Here is a 21,899-nt window from a genome sequence, read left to right as displayed (position 1 = left end):
TAGTGTTAGTAGAAATTAAATTAAAATTAAAAATGAAAGCATAGACATAGATGATGCACCACTCACCTCTTATTCCGAAGTGTGTGATACATCGTCCATGTCTGCAGAAAAGGTGAGTCCCAACGCTCAGACAACGTGATCAGGATGGTGTTGGTGGAGCGGCGGAGGCGGTTGAGTAGCGAGGCGCAGCGCGCGCGTATCACAGCGAAAAAGTCCTGCGTGTGTGCCTCCGCGAACATGGCGGATGCGCTGCACCACCGCGGCAACCCCAACATCGCCCTGAACCCGTTGTTGTACTGGACACGGAGCGCGCCATACGCCCTCCGCGCATACCTCACCCATAGGCCGCACGTGTACAGCGACTGGCAATACGACTTGAATAGTGTTATTTTCACGTCACTAGTACAACGTGCGAATCTACGAGCAAGCATATTGCAGCGAACGGACAGCGCCCTCCGTTCCCTCTCGATGTCCACATCGTCTGACATGGTCTCGGTGATCCAGTGACCCAGATACTTAAAACTGCTCACTTGATGAAGTGGAGTGCCGCAAAGAGTGACAGCTGGAGCTTTGTACTGTTTAGAACCGGCTTTGAACACCATAAACTCACTCTTTTTGGCGTTATATCTGAGTCCATGGGTCAACGCGTATCGCTCACAAATAGACAACATGCGTCTCAAGGCACCAACCGAGGGACTCAGCAGCACCATGTCATCAGCATAACTTATATTATTGATGCAAGTGCCATCTATGGAGCAACCGAGACCGGTGCTGGTGAGTTCCCCAATCAAACTATTAATGTACAGGTTGAAGAGCCGCGGAGAGCTTAGTCCGCCCTGTCTCACATCGCACTGCAACCTGTACTCATCAGAAAAAGTGCCTGCCCATCTTACAGTATTCTGCTGATTACTGTACCAGTATTTAAGCAAACAGGTTACTTCTGAAGGAAGCCCATCAAGTTTTCCCCACAGCACCTCATAATTCACCAGGTCGAACGCCTTTGAGAAATCTAGATAACATGCATACACTGGCGTGTTCCTAGCCGTATAATAGTGGACAGTCTGCTTGAGACAAAGGATAGCACTCTCTGTTGATAACTTCGGCCTAAAGCCGAACTGTGCATCGTGTAATTTAATATTTTTCTCCAGCTGTTTATCAAGCAAACTGTCCAGTACTTTAGCCACAATGGTGGCTAGAGAAATAGGCCTGTAATTTGACAGGTCCGAAACATCGCCAGTTTTGTTTTTGACTATTGGGACAACCAGTGTACGCATGAGATCCTCGGGCAGGTAACTATGTGAAAGACAAAAGTTAAAAAATAAGGCAAGCACCCTTGGCAGATGAACTCCGGCATATTTTAGGTGCTCAATGCTGAGACCATCGTGACCCGGAGACTTTCCCCTAGTCATCTTACGAATAACATCAGCTATTTCTTTAGCAGAAAATCTTAATTTAATGTTATTATCACAAGTCTCAGCATCGAGCGACCTGGACGCCAGGGTCGGTACAGAAGATGGCGGAACCATAAAATGTTGTCGAAAGGCGTTTGCTATTTCACACGGATCACATAAGCCATCTACACTCACAGGAAGACCCATTTTTGGACTAAGCTTATTAGTACATTTCCAAAATTTACCAAATTGTTTATTTTTATGATGCTCGGCTATAATGTTCATTTTAATCTGTTGTGCATTATTTTGACAATACTTTAATTTAGCTTTGAATATCTTACGCGATTCACACATTTGAACATAATATTGACCTGTTGTTGGTTTACCGTTCAATAACCACATTTCAAAACAAAGTCGAGCTTTCCTGTGGGCCTCACTTACATATCTATTCCATCCAGGTACCACTTTCTGCTTATTTTGCTTATTTAAGTGTGTACAAAGTGCAGCTTCAGATAATATTTTTATTATATTTAAATACATGCTGTTTAATAATACTTTATGGCTGTCATCGTTGCACACCTTGTCCGCACATACACGTAATTCCTCGGGAAAATCAATGTCAGTTAATTTAGTGTTACACAAATTCATAAACATTTCAATCTGTTTATCATTGCGCTCACCCCATATAACACCACTACGATTAGACATATTATTTTCGAATAAACTTTTTTGACATATTTGATCTAAGTTACACTCAATAAGCAATGGGTGGTGAACTGAGTGGTATACGCCATACAGTACAGAGACGGCCCGCACGGATGGTCGCGCCGCGCTCGTGACTACACAGTGGTCAAGCCAGCGACGACACCCGTGCGCGTCGCTCACGAACGTAAACGTTTCCTCACCCAATATCTCCATATCGATACACGACCATGATTGATCATTACAAAAATTAAGCAATTCTTTACTAAATAGTTCACTGGGGTGCGCGTTAAAGTCACCAAGTACATAAGCGGATTCTATGTTATAACTTTCAATAATAGAATAAATTTCACCCAAACAGTCTGTAAATTCCGGAAGATTATCCTTTGAATCCGTAGGCATATAAACTGAAAATATCAATATTGACCGATTGTTATTCATTATTTTTATCGCACTTATACGATCACTTCTACACTGCACAACCGAAACCGACGGAAAAGCTGCTTTTCTCCAGAGCAGGGCGACACCCCCGTACGGTCTTCCCTTTAATATCCCTGCAGACATGTCTACAGCTGACTTTCCGGTGAAAGAAAATGCCTCATCTATGGTATCAAGGAAAGCAATATCCTCAGGCAGCAACCATGTCTCTTGCAACGCAATAACGTCCGCGGTGCTACACAGCCGACGTATACATTCCAGTGACCGTCTGACACACTTGCAGTTAAAACTAACGAGCTTTGTTGTTCCCATTATTGAAGGATTTCTGATCACGGTTTCTGGGCCTAAAATGTATATATTCTCTATATGCTATTCCCTCAGGCCAGAAATCATCTTTTAGAATTGAACCCAGATGATGTTTGGGTACAAATATTTTGTAAGATTGATAATCCTTTGAGACTTTCATAACTACTTTCTCCACTGTCACATTGATGTTAGCCCGTTTCTTGATGTAGTCACAAATATCATTTTCCGTAACTTCCTTGCCCACATTGTATATGTATATGGGTGTTTTCACATCTGCAGCTTTAAATTTTTCCTCTGGTTCGAGCATGGCCTTGCCTCTCATACCTGCAAACTTATATCTCCTTCTTTTCTTTTGAACCAGAGTCCATTCCTCATTACTCAAAATGGGTCTCCGACGATCATCATTACGATCCTCAACCAATGTTTTGTCAGGCTGGCCGACCGTGTGTCGCGGTCCGATGGTAGATGTCTTATCGCACGCTTCGATACTGTGCGCAGTAGCGGGGACCGGCTCTGCCCGCGCATGAGTCACAGCGGCCGCTCCGTCGCAGATTTGCACTCGCTGACTACCCGCCTCTTGGATATCTCGGACTTGAGTTTGTTTTAAAATATTACCCTGATCTGTTGAATGATTTTGGGGACATTGCATATCTCGGTATACCAATTTAGGTGAGGATGTTGAGTGTTGGTGGTCGTTGATATCTACAATTGTGTTTTCGCATAGCGGATGTAAGCCCATCGGCCCGCTGTTATAGGAAAAACTGTCGATTAAACAAGCACCTCGACGATTATTTATGTTACAGTTATTGTTCTCGATTAAAGGTGCATGTTTCAAATACTGTATATCATCCTTTACTATAGATAACTGTTCAGACGTGACATAATTACTTTTTATTAAGTTAACATCTTGTTGTATCTTGAGAAGGTCTTTTAAAATACGAGTTACGTCTACGTGATCGAAAAGTACAGGGGGCAGCTTTTGCAACTCACGAGCTACAAAGATTGGGATTTCTTCGGGGTCCGTTTCCTTAAGCAAACAGATGATATCATCTATATTGCGAAGTGTTTTTCCGTTACGTTTTCTTTGCTTTTTCTTCTTGGTCGTCGGCACAGACTCAAACAACAAGTTTTTAGCATCTAGAATATCGTTTTCGGAAAAAGCACTGACACATATGTGAGCGATACTATCTTCGTCCATCACATCGATTTTATTACTAACGAAAGCTAACACCTCGTTAATTACAATATTACACGTTGAACATTTCAAAAGCTTATTAGCCATCACGAATTCTTTCCACGGAAGACTGGAGATCGCACGTACACAAGTAGTTAGCGTAACCGCGCGCGCGACGAGACTGATGATGTATGTATGTAGATATACACTCAAAACCCAGGGCCAATCAGAGAATATTCATTCCTCTTTATGCCCTGACCGGGATACGAACCTGAACTATCAAAACATCAAGCATTTACAAATATACTGACAGGCCTTTGTGTCTTTAAGTCTACGCTACATCACCGCCAGCCATACAAATATACGAGTAGTTTATATAAACTGTGTAATTTCTATAAATGTACCGTGTGGCTCCCGGCACCAATACAAAAAAGAATAGGACCACTCCATCTCTTACCCATGGATGTCGTAAAAGGCGACTAAGGGATAGGCTTACACTCTTGGGATTCTTTTTTAGGCGATGGGCTAGCAACCTGTCTCTATTTGAATCTCAATTCTATCACAGCCAAACAGCTGAACGTGGCCATTCAGTCTTTTCAAGACTGTTGGCTCTGTCTACCCCGCAAGGGATATAGACGTGACCATATGTATGTAGTTTCTATAAAATATATTTAAACATCACCCGACATATTGTCCAGTTTCGGTCGTGTGTGTTTACAAACAGACGGAAAGCCGAGCTTGTCATGTCGGCTGTCGATCATCAAACAAATTGGCGTGTCCCGAAGAAATAGAGCGCATCGTATCGCCGTGCCGTCGTTACCATAGCGTTCTGGATAATGAAACTATAAATATATAAAAAACATAAATACAAGCCAAATAGCTGAACGTGGCCATTCAGTCTTTTCAAGACTGTTGGCTCTACCCTGCAAGGGATATAGACGTGACCATATGTATGTATGTATACGTATGATCACGAATAAATCTCCTGCGGGGTAGACAGAGCCTACAGTCTCGAAAATACTGAAAGGCCGCATTCAGCTGTATATCTTTATGATGGAAATTCAATTACTAACAGGTTGTTGCAGCTGCTAGACAAAATTATTGTCTCATAGTATATATAATATAATGAGAATATAACTGCAGTGTGGTTCCCGGCACCATTAGAAAATAGAATAGGACCACTCCATCTCGTTCCCATGGATGTCGTAAAACGCGACTAAAGAATAGGCTTATTAACTTGGGATTCTTTTTTAGGCGTTGGGTTAACAACCTGTCACCCTAATCCATTTGAATCTCAATTTTATTATTAAGCCAAATAGCTGAACGTAGCCTATCAGTCTTTTCGAGACTGTTGGCTCTGTCTACCCCGCAAGGGATATAGACGTAACGTGGCTTTATTTTTAGTGACAACTATTTAAATCTTAATTCTATCTTAGAGCAAAATAGCTGAACTGACTGAAAAATCAGTATTTTCGAGACTGTTGGCTCTGTCTACCCCGCAAGGGATATAGACGTGATTATATGTATGTATGTATGTAGAAAATAACTTAAAAGTTATCGGCCATACCTAATAAAAAGTCGCTTTGTATAAAAATATATTTCTCGTAATATTTCGATCGAATCTAGTCATAAAGTTGGCAGCGCATCGGATGTTTTGATGAAAACGACTAATCCCCGTCCGCTTGCAAGTTGTATGCCTGTGCATACAGAAACTCTTCTTTTTTATATTGATATTTCAGCAATATGACACTGTTTGTTATTCCTCTGTAAAATGTCAAAGGTTTTGAGAAAACGTACATTTGAATTTTTTGAGAATTTTGAGATATCTATGCACATTTCTAAAAATGGTGATTCGTATTTTTCATATGAGGAAATTTAATTTTTAATTAATTATGAAGGTACTTGAATGAACTTTTTCTGATTGGGCTGAGTCTTGGATGTTTATCTATTTAAGTATTTATTATAAAATATAGCATTGTTAGGTTAGTATCTCGTAACACAAGATTCGAACTTACTTCGAGGCTTACTCAATCTGTGTAATTTGTCACGTATATATATTTATACTAGAGGCCGCCCGCGACTTCGTCCGCATGGAAACCCTATCAATCCCGCGGGAACTCTGGGATAAAAAGTAGCCTATGTGTTATTCTGGGTCTTCAGCTACCTACATACCAAATTTCATGGTAATCGGTTCAGTAGTTTTTGCGTGAAAGAGTAACAAACATCCATACAAACTTTCGCCTTTATAATAGTAGTAGGATTATGATGTACCTATACATTATTTTGCAACTTTAACCAACCAATGCATGTGAATGTTTGACGACGTATTTTGGCAAATAAATTATTACCGTCTTTATCTCAGGCCCAGATGAACATATCTTGATTAAATTAAGGACGTCCTGGCAAAGGGTCAGGTCAAGATTACTCAAAACCGCCGAACTTTCACGAAGAGAGTTATGAATGTGGACGAAGCTAAGGAAGTATGCAGAGATCGTGGAAGATGCTCCTCCGGGAAAAAGGCATGACTTTATGTATGTATGTATCTTCATCCAATCATGACAATATGATAAACGATCTATGGCTCAGTAATACTATGTATTAATGGTGAAATAGGCTTTTTTCTCATAATAGAAATCGCATAACATAATATAGGTTTCTAAATACGAATAAAATTTTGACGAATTGTCGGCGCAAATTGTTTGTTAAGCAATCACTTAACTAACTGGCTGTTTATTGAATATATAAGGCTGTGGTCTGACTGATAGAGGTTTAGTTTTTACACATACACAATCACGTCTCTTTACCGTACGACGTGGACAGAGCCGACAGTCTTGAAAAGACTGATTGGCCTCGTTCAGATGTTTGGCTTAATGATGGAATTGAGATTCAAATAGTGACAGGTTGCTAGCCCATCGCCTATAAGATGAATCCCAAGTTTATAAGCATAAGCTTTAGTCGCCTTTTGCGACCACCATGGGAAAGAAGCGTTAGGTTATATGTGTTAGTAACCAATGCGCTGGTGCATTGTCACTTTTTTACTTTTCAAAGATTACCAGCTAAGTATAATTTCTTAACATTCTCTATAACAGGACATCTCATTACAACAAAAGTGATCTTGAACCGAATATTCTGTAACTCGGACGAAAAGTTTTCGTGTGGTTCCCGGCACTCATAGAATAAAAAAGATACGACCACTCCATCTCGTTCCCATGGCTGTCGTAAAAAACGACTAAGGAATAGGCTAATCAACTTGGAATTCTTCTTTCAGGCGATGGGCTAGCAATCCGTCACTATTTGAATCTCAATTCTATCATTAAGCCAAACGGCTGAACGTGGCCTATCAGTCTTTTCAAGACTGTCGGCTCGGTCTACCCCGCTAAGGGATATAGACTATATATATACTATATGAATGTATGTAATTTGGTTGCTAATTTTCTGTATTTTTACTAGCTGTGCCCGCGACTTCGTCCGCGTGGAATAGTTATTTTGGGCATCATTGAAGCCCTCAAGGATGAATAATTTTCCCCGTTTTTTTTCACATTTTCCATTATTTCTTTGCTCCTAAAAGTTGCAGCGTGATGTTATAAACCCTAAAGCTTTCCTCGATAAATGGTCTATTCGACGCAAAAATAATTTTTCAATTCGAACCAGTAGTCTCTGAGATTAGCGCGTTCAAACAAAAAATCTCTTCAGCTTTATAATATTAAGTAAAGTAAAGATATGTACATATGTATGTATGTAAGTATGTTATGCCTATTTTGACTGTACCCGCTATCAGTCAAACCCTAGCTTGCAATACATTATAAGATAGCGTGGTCATCGCTTATACTTTATTGGCCTCAGTATTATCCATCACGCCACTGCATCCACGCGATGGAGATTGGTGGCTGGCGCTAATGAGGTACTTAACCTGGTCTAGAATATTCTATGACTAGCTGTGCCCGCGACTTCGTCCGCGTGGAATAGTTATTTTGGGCATCATTGAAGCCCTCAAAGATGAATAATTATCCCCGTTTTTTTTCCACATTTTCCATTATATCTTCGCTCCTAATAGTTGCAGCTTGATGTTATATAGCCTAAAGCCTTCCTCGATAAATGTTCAACACAAAATGAATTTTTCAATTCGAACCAGTAGTTCCTGAGATTAGCGCGTTCAAACAAACAAACTCATCAGCTTTATAATATTTGTATAGATATGTTTTATAACTTACGGTGATAGAAACATAACCTCAAAAGCTCAATTCTTACACTTATTACCCAGGTATGAGGGATTTTATATCAATCGAATTCAAATTGGTTATAAAGCTCCAAGATGAAACCTAGCTTTAGGAGTCATTCGCGAATTCTAGATATTTCGGAAGACTATTCAGCGTTAAAAAGATCAGGAAAATTTAAAAAGAATTCTTAAATTCGGTCTGATAATGTTGTTTTGTACAGTCGTGTCGGGTAAAATTATATAAAGGAATTACATACATACCTACAAAAAATCACGTTTATATCCTTTGCGGGGTAGACAGAGCCAAGCCAACAGTCTTGAAAATGCTGATAGGCCACGTTCAGCTGTTTAGCTTACTGATAGAATTGAGATTCATATAAAGTGACAGGTTGCCAGCCCGTCGCCTAAAAGCAGAATCCCAAGTTTTTAAGCCTATTCTTTAGTCGCCTTTTACGACATCCATCGTAAAAAGATGGAGTGGTCCTATTCTTTTTTGTATTGGTGCCGGGAACCATACGGCAAATTTATGTATTTAATTTATTTATGTATATCTAGTGAGTCAGAATATCTGTTTCATCACAAATGTCGTCAGACACGCTGTGACGACCCACATACACAGGTGGGCGTCGTAAACGATACGGACGTAAACTGTCGTATGTTGTGGTCCAAGTGAAAAGCTGAGAGCTTCCAAAATTAAAAAAAAAAGTCAAAAGTTAATTATTATTGGACACTTCAATATCACATAATAATTGTCATACCTTTTGGTTTCACAACATTGGTTGACGTCAAATTTACTTAAAACTTACTTTACTGCCGCTTCCAAAGCGTCAGTGCAGAAGAAGCGGTAACAAACTGCACTGCAGCATTTTCTTCACAACCATTCAAACTTAGAATAGAAATCTTTATTGAACTCTACTTGGTATTAATACCGGTTACATTTTCCCCTCTTTAAACAGATCGAGTGCATTTGTAACAATGAATTAGGTAAATATAGAACAGCATAGAAAGTCAGGTTTTGACACTAAGCGATTCTGTCTGACCCCCGCAACGTTAACAGGGGAAACTAACTGTTAGTCGCCTTCTACGATATCCGTGGGAGAGAGATAGAGTGAGTGATTCTGATCACGGCACATGTAAGTGTATAAAATAGCAGGTACCCACAACCGATGCAATTCTTCCTACACTTACATTCAGAATACCGAATTTTAGAAATTATTGCCTACTAAAGCAATAATCTCGATAATTCAGTATTCTGAATGTAAAAAACGCTCGGTATTCAGAATTTAAAAAAAAACGTTATCCGTAGTGCCGTGTGGTTCCCGGCACTATTACAAAAAAGAATAGGACCACTCCATCTCTTTCCCATGGATGTCGTAAAAGGCGACTAAGGGATAGGCTTATAAACTTCGGATTCCTCTTTTAGGCGATGGGCTAGCAACCTGTCACTATTTGAATCTCGGTTCTATCATTAAGCCAAATAGCTGAACGTGGCCATTCAGTCTTTTCAAGACTGTTGGCTCTGTCTACCCCGCAAGGGATATAGACGTGATCATATGTATGTATGTATGTACGTTATCCGTCTATATCTTACACCGCCTCCGCTTCAGTCTTACGCACGTGTGTCTTTACTATAAATTGAAACAGTCGGGTGTTTAAAAATAGTCTTATAAATAAATTAATAATAAATAAATACGGGACAGATTACACAGATTGAGTTAGCCTCGAAGTAAGTTCGAGACTTGTGTCACGAGATGCTAACTCAACGATACTATATTTTATAATAAATACTTATTTAGATAAACGTCCGAGACTCAGGACAATAAGATTAAGTACGTTTCTCATCATGCCCTGGCCGGGATTCGGACCCAAAACCTCCGGTGTTACAGACGAACGCACTACCGCTGTGCTACAGAGGCCGTATAAATCCTACTAATATTATAAATGCGAAAATTTGTATGTCAGATATGTTTGTTACTCTTTCACGCAAAAACGACTGAACCGATTACAATGAAATTTGGTATGTAGGTAGCTGAGGACCCAGAATAACATATTCTTTTCATCCCGGAGTTCCTGAGGGATTGATAGGGTTTCCATGCGGACGAAGTCGCGGGCGGCCTCTAGTAGTCTATATTTTACATCTACTGCAATCAAGGAAGTCTGTCGATCAGATGTCTGCTACTCAGTACACATGCGCATTTGACTATTAACCGACTTCAAAAAAGGGAGGAGGAGGTTTCTCAATTCGACCGTATATTTTAGCTCAACAACGTTATATATCGAATCTACATATATCTAAATCCGGCGAGTATTTCCCAAAGTGAATAAAAACATATAGAAGAATCCCAAGCTTATAAGCCTATCGTGCCGTGTGGTACCACCACAAATACAAAACATACTTGTGATTCTTTTTTTAGGCGATGGGCTAGGAACCTGTCACTATTTGGATCTCAATTCCATCATTAAGCCGAGCATCTGAATGTGGCCATTCAGTCTTTTCGGGACTATTGGCTCTGTCTACCCCGTAAGCAATATACATAGACGTGACTTTATGTATGTACGTATGTATGTAGAAGAGGCACTGACCTGGAAAAACAGTGTGAACGCGACCCACTGGTAGTACTTCCCGTACCTCCTGGGCGAGGTCCCAGCACCCCTCACACCAGGGTACGCGCCTGCTGCTAACTCACCAGCGACGGTGAAGGTCGAGTGGATCCAGCAGTAGGTGTTCAGGACGTCTTCTGGTATATCCCTGGAGGAAATGGTATGAAAATGGGACAGGCATAGGAATTTAAGGGCGGTATAATGTTAAAATGTTGTATCTGGTAAGGCGACTAAGGGATAGGCTTATGAGCTTGGGATTCTGCTTTTAGGTAATTGGCTAGCAGCCTGTCTCTATTTGAATCTCGATTCTATTATTAAGCCAAACAGCTGGACGTGGCCTATTGGTATTGTCTAGACTGTTGGCTCTGTCTGTCCCGCAAGGGTTTAGACGTGTTTATGTATGTATCTGGTAAAAATAACTCTAACAATAGCAAAAAAATATATTAAAGGCTTTTCTAAAAAGAAAATTCTCTACAACCACTAAATCTCAATAAAAATTTAAATAAATGAAAGTATCTGTCATAAATGTATTTATCGAGTTAAACATAAGAAGTTAATCTTAAAGTAAGGACTAAACTTTATATCTATGAGCTAAGAAGATTGAAGAAGTGGAATGATTTTTTTTCTTATAGGTAGAGTACCCATTTGATAAGATTAAAAAAGTACATGTACACTCAAAAATGAAGAACGCACAAGTCTAATTTATTTTCCCATGAAAAACCGCATAACGCAACCACTTCAGTTTTCCAACACTTTTCCGACGCAACGCCATCTATGAACATTTCCCGGAACTACGCACAATAAAAAAAGCACGTCGCATTCGTTGCTTTCAATAACTGAAACGTTCAGATACGAACCTCGTGTGAATGCAGTCTATCGGGTTGCCCACGAGATGGCGCGTGGTCAAAGCCGCGCTGGCGGCCAGTAGCGCAGCGGTTGTCGCTCCGCAGTGCAGGCGAAAGGCCACAGAGTCGATTTTCGGGTTCACTCCTTGCTGTATTGAAAATTTGAAGTTTTGAGACTAAATTTATAAATTGGTGCCACTCGTATTTTTATTCATGGATTACATAAAAAGGGGTGAAGAGAATGATAATTTGAACACATTAGTAACTTGCATTAGTAACTTTAACATTAGTACGAGTAACTTATGCCAATCCAAAAAGATTACATTGATTAAAAAGGTTAATCAAAGGATAAGTACGGATTCTTATAAGAGTATTAGGCGATGGGCTATTCTGTCTGCTAGTCTGATAGATTTCATTTAGCACCTCTTTATCCCTCCCAGGGTAGACAGAGTCAAAAATCCTACGTTTAAATGCATTTCCCTTGATTGGTTTTACAATATGTGCGGGAAGAGAAATTGTTGACACATAGGTACTACATTTTGTGGTTTATTTTTACTTATATGATATTCTAGGGTGCCGTGTGGTTCCCGGCACCTAAGAATAAGACCAGTGAATGTTACATCCATGGATGTCGTAAAAGGCGATTAATGATTCTTTTTGTAGGCTGGTGGGCTAGCAACCTGTCACTATTTGAATCTCAATTCTATCATTTAGCCAAACAGCTGAATGTCGCCTTCCAATCTTTTGATAACTGTTGGCTCTGTCTACCTCACAAGAGTATATACTGCATAGACCTGATTAAATATTATATATGTTTTCTTTTTTATATAAAAGAAATCCCAGAAAGTTAGCCTTTTTCTTGGATTTCATCCAACTTTATCTTAACTTCGTACAGCGTTTAGCTCTCACGTAATTTATTAAAGCCTATCTTAAATGTGAATGTTAGTTATGTAGTTTACTAAAAGCGTAATGTAGTATAAATAAATAAATATTTATATATAGTATCATAGGACCGATTACACAGATTGATTTAGCCTAGTTCGAGACTTGTGTTTCGAGATACTGATTCAAAGATACCATATTTTATCTATACTTATATTATACTAGAGGCCGCCCACGACTTCGTCCGCATGGAAACCCTATCAATCCCGCGGGAACTCTGGGATAAAAAGTAGCCTATGTGTTATTCTGGGTCTTCAGCTACCTACATACCAAATTTCATGGTAATCGGTTCAGTAGTTTTTGCGTGAAAGAGTAACAAACATCCATACATCCATACAAACTTTCGCCTTTATAATAGTAGTAGGATAGCTGAAGAGTTTGTTTGTTTTTTTTTGTTTGAGCGCGCTAATCTCAGGAACTTCTGATCCGAATTGAAAAATTATTTTTGTGTTGAATACCATTTATCGAGGAAGGCTTTAGGCTATCGCCCTCACGCTGCAACTATGAGGAGAAAAGAAATAATGGAAAATGTGAAAAAAAAAACGGGGAAAATTATTCATCCTTGAGGGCTTCAATGATGCCCTAAATTACTATTCCACGCGGATGAAGTCGCGGGCACTACTAGTGTATGTAAAAAGTTTACATAAATAAGGCTATTGCTATAACAAGACTTCAGAAACAATGTAACCCTTAAAACTGCATTGCTCTAAGTAAATGTCGTGTTAAGGCGTTAATGAAGCTAGCGAGGGCCCTTGGAGACTCGCGCATTTCAATTTTGACGTACATACATACATACATATGGTCACGTCTATATCTCTTGCGGGGTAGACAGAGCCAACAGTCTTGAAAAGACTGAATGGCCACGTTCAGCTGTTTGGCTTAATGATATAATTGAGATTTAAATAGTGACAGGTTGCTAGCCAATCGCCTAAAAGAAGAATCCCAAGTTTATAAGCCTGTCCCTTAGTCGCCTTTTACGACATCCATGGGAACGAGATGGAGTTGTCCTATCCTTTTTTTTTCTTTGTGCCGGTAACCACACGGCATATAGTATATATAGATAGATGTAAAAACTCACCCCTCCTGACAGCAAAGCGTAAATGCTAGTTAGGATCTCCATGGGTCTGCGCGGCTGCGCGGTGCGCTCGCGCCGGCGCCAGGCTCCGGCCGCGGTGGCGGCGGTGAGCCCCGCGCGGGTGCCCGCGCCGCTGCCCGCCCCGCCCGTGCGGCTGCGGCGGCCCCAAGCTACGCCCGACTCTCTGTGGAACAATTGTATCGTTGGACAAGATAATCTATACTATTATTATAAAGTGCCGTGTGGTTCTCGGCACTAATGATAAAAAGAATAGGACCACTCCATCTCTTTCCCATGGATGTCGTAAAAGGCGACTTTACCCTTTTATCACCAACCCTATTTTTGAAATAACTATTGCAGTAATTTAATCATTTTTCATCACCGGTCGATATGGTAGAGAGAATTTAAATACAAGGCTCTGAAGATTGATCTGAGTTTCATGGTTCTCATTAATAAATAAATAAATATATACGGGACAAATTACACTGATTGAGTTAGTCTCGAAGTTAGTTCGAGACTTGTGTTACAAGATACTAACTCAACGATACTATATGTTATAATAAATACTGAATAGATAAACCATCCAAGACCCAGGCCAATCAGAAAAAGTTCTATTCTCATCATGCCCTGACCGGGATTCGAACCCGAGACCTCCGGTGTCACAGACAAGTGCACTACCACTGCCAGACCGTCATAAAATATGTTCTCATTGAAAGTAAACAGAAAAAATGTTCATACATATATACATAAAATCACGCCTCTTTCCCGGTGGGGTAGGCAGAGACAACCTCTTTCCACTTGCCACGATCTCTGCATACTTCCTTCGCTTCATCCACATTCATAACTCTCATAGAAAAAATGTACGCAACGCAAATCGTTTCCCGCCAAATCTTATGAAATGAACGTGAACAATCTCGCTATTTTCAAAGTTATGTACATTAGTTTGTATACAAACCGGTGCTGTTAAGGTGAGGGAAATCATCATGAGGGAACCTGCACATTCAGGCAACTGGATGTGTAACCATGATCGATCCAATACGGGTTAGGTTCCCCTGCAAAGGTTGCGGAGGTCAGATGGGAGTCGCTTCGTGTAAAAATCTGACTCACCCAAACTTGGATCCATGGTCGAAGGCATACCCAGGGTTCCTCTCCAGATTGGTGAGGATGCAACCGGGACTAAAACCAGAAGGGATGCAACCGGGACTAAAACCAGAAGAAAGCGTGAACAATCTCAACAACTTAATTATAGATTGAAGCGGAAAATATGTCTAAACATTTAGTTAACAAAAACAGTCAAAAATGCATACAATTATTTTCAAAATTGGATACAAAGTATCACTTATTGACGTCACATAATTTAAATCTAATTATAACTACTACCGCTTCTAAAGCACATGTGTAGAAGAAGCGACGGAACAAACTACACTGCACCATAAATGTATATAGTCAAGTTAATCAATACAGATCCAAGTATGGAATATAGTTGCAGCGCCAGGAGACTGGATACCTAACTAAGTCACGTTTTCTAAGAACATGTCCAAAAAAACCTGGCCTTAAAAGTCTGCTACATCGATACTACAGCTTTCAAAGATTTCGTGTCAGCTTAACATTTTTCAGAACTTGCATGACCTGAAAAGTTTTACCTGTGCCAACTTCTAGACAAGTACAAAATTAGGTAAGCAAGTCACGACGATAGGCTTTAAGTTATGCTGTCATAAACAATGTTTGACAGAGTAATATATGTGCCGTGTGGTACCCAGCACTTTCTAATCATGCCAAGTGAAATAATGTAATTTCTGTCTACCCCTCACCGAAAGAGACGTGAAATTAATGGCACCTATTTGTAATTTCACACAATAATGACACAAAACAACCTTTAGCATTTACGAGTAGTATAAATGTATATAACGATTGAAAGTCATATCATTTAGCCAAATAGCTGAACGTGGCCATTCAGTCTTTCAAGACTGTTGGCTCTGTCTATCTCGCAAGGGATATAGACGTGACCATATGTAACGATTGAAAGAACTCCCTTATAACAACAGCCAACAAAAAAAAACACTTGACCGAAACCCTTTAAACACAGCGTTAAACGACGTTAATAAAAATGATAACAGCCTCCGAAATTATACCGCAGTCCCTCCCCTCCCCCCGCAAAATCGGGGAATCCCCAAGGAACACATGGCCTATAAAATAGGCTGTATACAACTTGATCCTAACATGCGTTTGTGAATTTTTCACGTATCGAACCGCAAAGGTTTCTTTGTGAATCATAATTTAGCGTTTTTGGATTCCGTTCTGACGTTTCGATCAATAATTGATGTGGCCTTCCATGTACTGTGATTTTGGGACAAGATACAGTTTGGAATAATAACAAGATCAAAATCAATGACAATCCAAATAAAACACAAGCTCTTAACACGGGGGCTGGGTTTCCCAGAAGTTAAATTATTTAATATAAACATATTTCCTTATTTAAGTAACTTGAAAACAGAAAATCTAACAGTAATAATTAAGTAAGGATTTTTTCAAAATAAGACCAAGTTTTCCCTCCAATAAAATGAAGGAAAGCTACTTAATTTGTCAAAATTTCTTACTAGAGCGAATCTACTGAAAGCGACCTTTAAGAGTTCTAAACTTTGACATAAGCTACGCATCGACTCATTTGCAGTTAGCCCACCGTACTTAGGATAAGCCAATGCGCATGTTAATAAAATTAAAAATAAACACAAAGCACTTAATAAAACTAATATAAAAATAACCAAGAAAATTAATAAACAAAAGACAAAATAAAAATGGAAACTGCAACGGTCAATCAACTCACCAAGAACCAAATTGGGGTAAATCGTAATGAAGACCGCAGCAGAAACAAACAAACAGACAACGCCGACAGACCGACCTGTTGAGAACTAAACCAAACTTTGGGAAACCACTCCGCTACTAAATTGTAAAGATTAGAGCACACTATCCGAACTAATTATAAATCTGTTTCTGTAGCAGATCCATTCATTAGCCGTGCGTGTTGGTTTTTTAAATTTAATCTTATGAGTCGTTTTTTGTCGTGTCTTCTGATTCATCTATCTTCATTTTCAGTGATATTTTAGGGTTAACATATTTGAATGAGGCCAAAGACTTCTTCTTTAAATCATAATTTCTTTTTATCATCGGCCAAATTATTGTAAAATAATTTGAGATATTTCCAAACTTACTTTCCATGATCATAATATCAGATCAGTTATTCCTTCATTGCAAGTATTTTAATTTTAATAGTCTCGCCAGTCACCGTTAATGAACTTTAAAAATAAGGCAGAGTTTCCACAAATTTCAACAATCGGCATTTATACATATATACATAAATGTAATGATGTTGTACATTTTCTTTTTTAGATCTAACTAATATTCAATAGGGCTAAGAAAATGATGAAGAAAAGACTTATTCGTCAGAACAACACGGTTATTTTGTGAAACTTTTAGCTAGTAAATTCTTTCACTGTATTTAAAATTTACGATGCAAAATGAAATGATTGGCCCGCTTCCAATTTTCCGGGACAATGTGACAATAGTTAGGATCATTCAAACGTTTGATCCGAGTTTATTTTTAATATCCTATTACTTTTACGCAAGTCTACGTTTACGTCTACAGTAAGAAGCACAGTTTTATTACCCCCTACTAACGTCAGAGACTAATGAGAAATATTGTTTCGTATTGGCGATATTTATTACGTTGGTCCTAAAATGCGACCTTGAGGGATTCTGATATTAAGTGTACGTCAACGAATTTCATAATCATTTAGAATCTGAGACAAAACTATGACTACTTATAAAACAATAAATTTAACTAAAATTGTGCCATAATTCAAAAAAAGAATAAATTCTAAGACTTTGTTTATGAAAAATATTTAATAAATTATGTCAAACGGCTCGGTCAAGTCAAGAGTGAACATCTCAGTTTGTATTGTGATAAACGGTGAATCAGAAGTATATTTGGAATTCGGTCAAGCGGCTGAGGGCCACGGTCTGTTACGATACTTTTCGCTTTCAATCAACTATTTTTAAGAAAACAGATTCTTGTTATATAACCTGTTCTGTTTACGGTTTCTTCGCGTTTCATACACATACGTATGTATTGATACATAGATATTAATAGAAACAAATTGATCGGATAATTTAAAAGCCGTTAAAAATATTATTTCTTGACAAAAATAAACAAAAAGTAACAATTATTATTTTGCGACAAAAAAAATATTTAACTGTAAAATCCCTGTGTCGTACAAATAATAAGTTTCAGTAGATTCCGCGTTATATTGGTAAAATATATTTTAAAATAAATTTATTTCTGAATGACGTGTGATTGTTTTTGCATGTCATATCAAATCAGAATCGTACGCTCATTTTAGGTCAATGTGTTAAAATAATCTTAATCTATTCTTCATATGTTGGAATGTAAAGGATGTTGTACACTATGTAATTCTGTGGAGTGACTCCATTAGTTAGCTAAGCTAAACCAGATTTAAAAAATGCCTTAGTAATTGTGAAGCTCTAGTTGTTTCTATGTTTTCCCTTTAGTCGACTCGCACGATATCTGCAAGAAGTGGGCCCTTTTACCGGAAACCTCTAGGCGTCATACAGACATAAACCGAGCCTACATACATAGATAGACACAAATAATCACGTCTATATCACTTGCGGGGTAGACAGAGCCAACAGTCTCAAAAAAATCAAAAGGCCACGTTTAGCTGTTTGGCTAAGTGATAGAATTGAGATTCAAATAGTGATAGGTTGAAAAGCCCAAGTTTATATGCCTTTCTCTTAGTCGCCTTTTACGACATCCATGGGAAAGAGAGTAGTGGTCTTTAAGTGCCGAGAACCACACGGCACAAAGTCCACATTTAGATATGAATACAATAAATAGGAGAATAAATGATGAGGAAGACAAGTCTTAACCTCAATGTTTGTAATGTTGCCAACTGCGATGAAACCAAAAATGCAAATATTAAAAATTGCCCGCCTCAAATGAAGTTTACCAAATGTCACGGAACCATTTTACTTTTGCGAACAATAACAAACTTTCTTGACGGATTGCGTAACAACATATATGAATGGGAAAACGAAACATAATTTCACCCGAGTTTAGATTCAGTGTTATTAAAGTCAGAGTTCTCAAGCACTATTATCAAAATCGTCTGTTGGTATATTTTTTCCTTAAACCAATTCGAGGTACCTACATCCTACGAATATTATAAATGCGAAATCACTACATAGTATAAAACAAAGTCGCTATTTTAGTCTGTTTGTCTGTATGCTTAAATCTTTAAAATTACGCAACGGATTTTGGTTTTTTGTAACAGGTAGAGTGATTCAAGAGGAAGGTTTTTATGTATAATAACATTTATAATTTTGCACCCGTGCGAAGCCGGGGCGGGTCGCTAGTTTATTTATTAATGCGAAAGTGTGTGAGTACCTATGTCAGGTTGTCAGTATGGATGTTTGTTACTATTTCACGCAAAAACTACTGAACCGATTACGATGAAATTTGGTATGTAGGTACCTGAAAACCCAGAATAACATATAGGCTCCTTTTTATCCCGGAGTTCCCGCGGGATTGATTGTTAAGTTATGATAGGGTTTCCACGCGGACGAAGTAAATACATATAATCACGAAACTGACACGAAACGACTGAAAGGCCACGTTCAGCTGTATGGATCAATGATGGAATTGAGAGTTAAACATTGACATGTTGCCAACCCATCTTTTCACAAGAAAAATCTCTTCAAATCAATACTAGGTGTTTTAATCGATATTTATTTTAGCCTATAATATTCGAGTTCGAAAGATTATGGTGTCTGAATAAAAGCATGATGCATAGAAATAGCACAGATAGAAATCCTACCAACAGCCAACTACCAATGACTTTGTTCTCAGTTATATATATATACAAGAGGCCGCTCGCGACTTCGCCCGCATGGAAACCCTATCAATCTCGCAGGAACTCCAGGATAAATAGCCTATATGTTATTCTGGGCATTTAGCTACTTACATACCAAATTTCATCGTAATCGGTTCAGTAGTTTTTGCGTGAAAGATTAACAAACATCCATACTGACATACTCACAAACTTTGTTTGAACGTGGCCGAAAGGGGATTATGATATGTTGCGCCGGGTCTATGGAGAGAATGGTACCTACACCCTGGACAAAAGCTGTTGGCGCTGTTCCGGGTATAGTAGATTCAAGTTCCACATAACCGTCCGGTCTCCCGTGGTCGGTAAAAACGGTCTTTCTTCATTCAAAACAGGAGGATTTAAGGATAATGATATAATGGACTTACCTTTTAAGCCTATTTCAAACGCCAGTCTTCACAAAATTTACCGTAATTACCTATTTTATTATAAGTAGTAGTCTAAGTTACTTGCATGTGCCAAATGTAAAATTTTGTGAAGAAAATAAATAAAATTATGTTTCTTCTTTTGGATTTCACGGGTCTATACACCCCGGATTTTTGAGAGGCTTGCGTGGGGATATAAATCCAACACGTAGAGGCCCTTTGGAGGAGTTGATGTTATGTTGTTCTCCTGCCAAAACCCGTTCCCGGGCATATCAATATTGATATGTCCATGAACATGTCTCGGCAGGAGGTAGAGCTATTACAAAATAAGACAGTCCACCTTGGCGAAGGAAGATCGGAGGCCAGGAACAGGGGCCTCCCCTGGGAGCACTCAGGTCCGTGGGGTCGCTACTCCCCAACAGCTCGCCACAAGCTGCCCTGCGGAGACTGATTGCACTGGGAAGGTGACCCAGGGGGCGATGGGGTCGTCACGTCCCGACGCCTTTTATTATTTATTATTATGTTTCTCCTCTTGGATTTCACAGGTCTATACACCCCGGACTTTTGAGAGGCTTGAGTGGGGATATAAATCCAACACGTAGAGGCCCTTTGGAGAAGTTGATGTTATGTTGTTATTATTTATAATTACCTTCTATTATGGAACCTCTGCGCTCTGACACCGGTGTCGGGGCGCCCCCCAGAGGTCTTTCCCATGGGGGCAGACTAGCGCCGCGCACCGACGCCCCACGCCATCAGCTCTACATATGCTGAAAAGAAAATGTCGATTATTTGACGGCCTCTGTGGCGCAGCGGTAGTACGCTTGTCTGTGACACCGGAGGTCCCGGGTGCGAATCCCGGCCAGGGCGCGATGATTCAAATTCAATTTCATAATTTTTATTCATCACTATAGGATACTTCATATCGCTTAATAATTGTCAAAACGTATGGTTTAACAACATTGGTTGACGTGAAATAAATTACTTAAAACTAAGTTTACTGCCGCTTCCAAGGCGTCAGTGCAGAAGAAGCGGTAACAAACTGATGATGAGAAAAGAACTTTTTCTGTTTAGCCTGGGTCTTGGATGTTTATAATAAGTATTTATTGTGAAATACAGTATCGTTGAGTTAGTATCTCGTAACACAAGTCTCGAACTTACTTCGAGGCTAGCTCAATATGTGTAATTTGTCCTGTATAGATTTATTTGTTTATTTATTATACAACCTGTATTTTGCAACCTGTCACTATTTGTATCTCAATTCGATTTTTAAGACATACAGCTGAACGTGGCCTTTCAGTCTTTGTGAGACTGTTGACTCTGTATGCCGCGTAAGGAAAAAAGACGTGATTATATGTATGTTATTCAAGAGACGCTTAATTGTATACTCTGCCTGTCCCAAGATCTCACGCCCTTGACCCTCAACAATCTTTCAACGAACTAATAAAAGTACCAACACAGCCCAGTCAGATGTCGTTTCGTTCCGACACATTTACCATATTTCACCCCTTTATAGAGTTTCCATACAATCGCTTTTATCGCCGGGGCATGTTTCGCGAAACTTCTATTTCCCTAAACACGACGCACGACAGCTGAGTTCCCGGATAGATGGACGGGGTCACCGACCAACATATAGTTAGATAACGCTAAAGAGAGGAAACTTGTAAAAGAAATTTTTTAACCTGTTGACTGGAAGAGATCTTTTCACGCCCGTATAAATCACTTACGATAAGCCCGCTATTGTAAGTGATTTATACGTACATACATGTAGTCACGTCTATATCCCTTACGGGGGGAACAGGGCTAATAGTCTTGAAAATACTGACATGCGACATTCAGCTTTTCGGCTTGATGATAGAATTGATATTCACATAGTGATCAATTCTA

General features: G+C 39.2%; 1 protein-coding gene across 1 annotated transcript; it reads right to left on the bottom strand.

The window, feature by feature from the left end:
• Positions 1–62: 62 nt before the first annotated feature.
• On the bottom strand, positions 63–20,729 carry LOC106132899 (uncharacterized). The gene is made up of 8 exons (XM_060954688.1): positions 20,665–20,729; positions 13,694–13,874; positions 11,686–11,822; positions 10,922–10,976; positions 2,382–2,828; positions 2,082–2,085; positions 422–1,426; positions 63–331 (listed from the first exon to the last, which is right to left on the bottom strand). The coding sequence occupies exons 1-8, from the start codon at positions 20,727–20,729 to the stop codon at positions 63–65; spliced, it is 2,163 nt and encodes a 720-aa protein (XP_060810671.1).
• Positions 20,730–21,899: the final 1,170 nt, after the last annotated feature.

Source organism: Amyelois transitella, chromosome 4 (assembly GCF_032362555.1).
Source record: "Amyelois transitella isolate CPQ chromosome 4, ilAmyTran1.1, whole genome shotgun sequence".
NCBI lineage: Eukaryota > Metazoa > Arthropoda > Insecta > Lepidoptera > Pyralidae > Amyelois > Amyelois transitella.
Note: the sequence above shows the minus strand (reverse complement) of the source record. Positions and strands in the feature narration are given on the sequence as shown.

Bases quoted from the DNA above. Each gene is read 5' to 3' on its own strand.
- LOC106132899 (XM_060954688.1), bottom strand. From the start codon at position 20,729: ATGGGAAAGACCTCTGGGGGGCGCCCCGACACCGGTGTCAGAGCGCAG. The intron at 11,823-13,693 runs GTGAGTTTTTAC...TTTTCAATACAG, and splicing joins ACGCTTTGCTGTCAGGAGGG to CAAGGAGTGAACCCGAAAAT. The intron at 332-421 runs GTAGATTCGCAC...TATGGGTGAGGT, and splicing joins TCGCTGCAATATGCTTGCTC to ATGCGCGGAGGGCGTATGGC.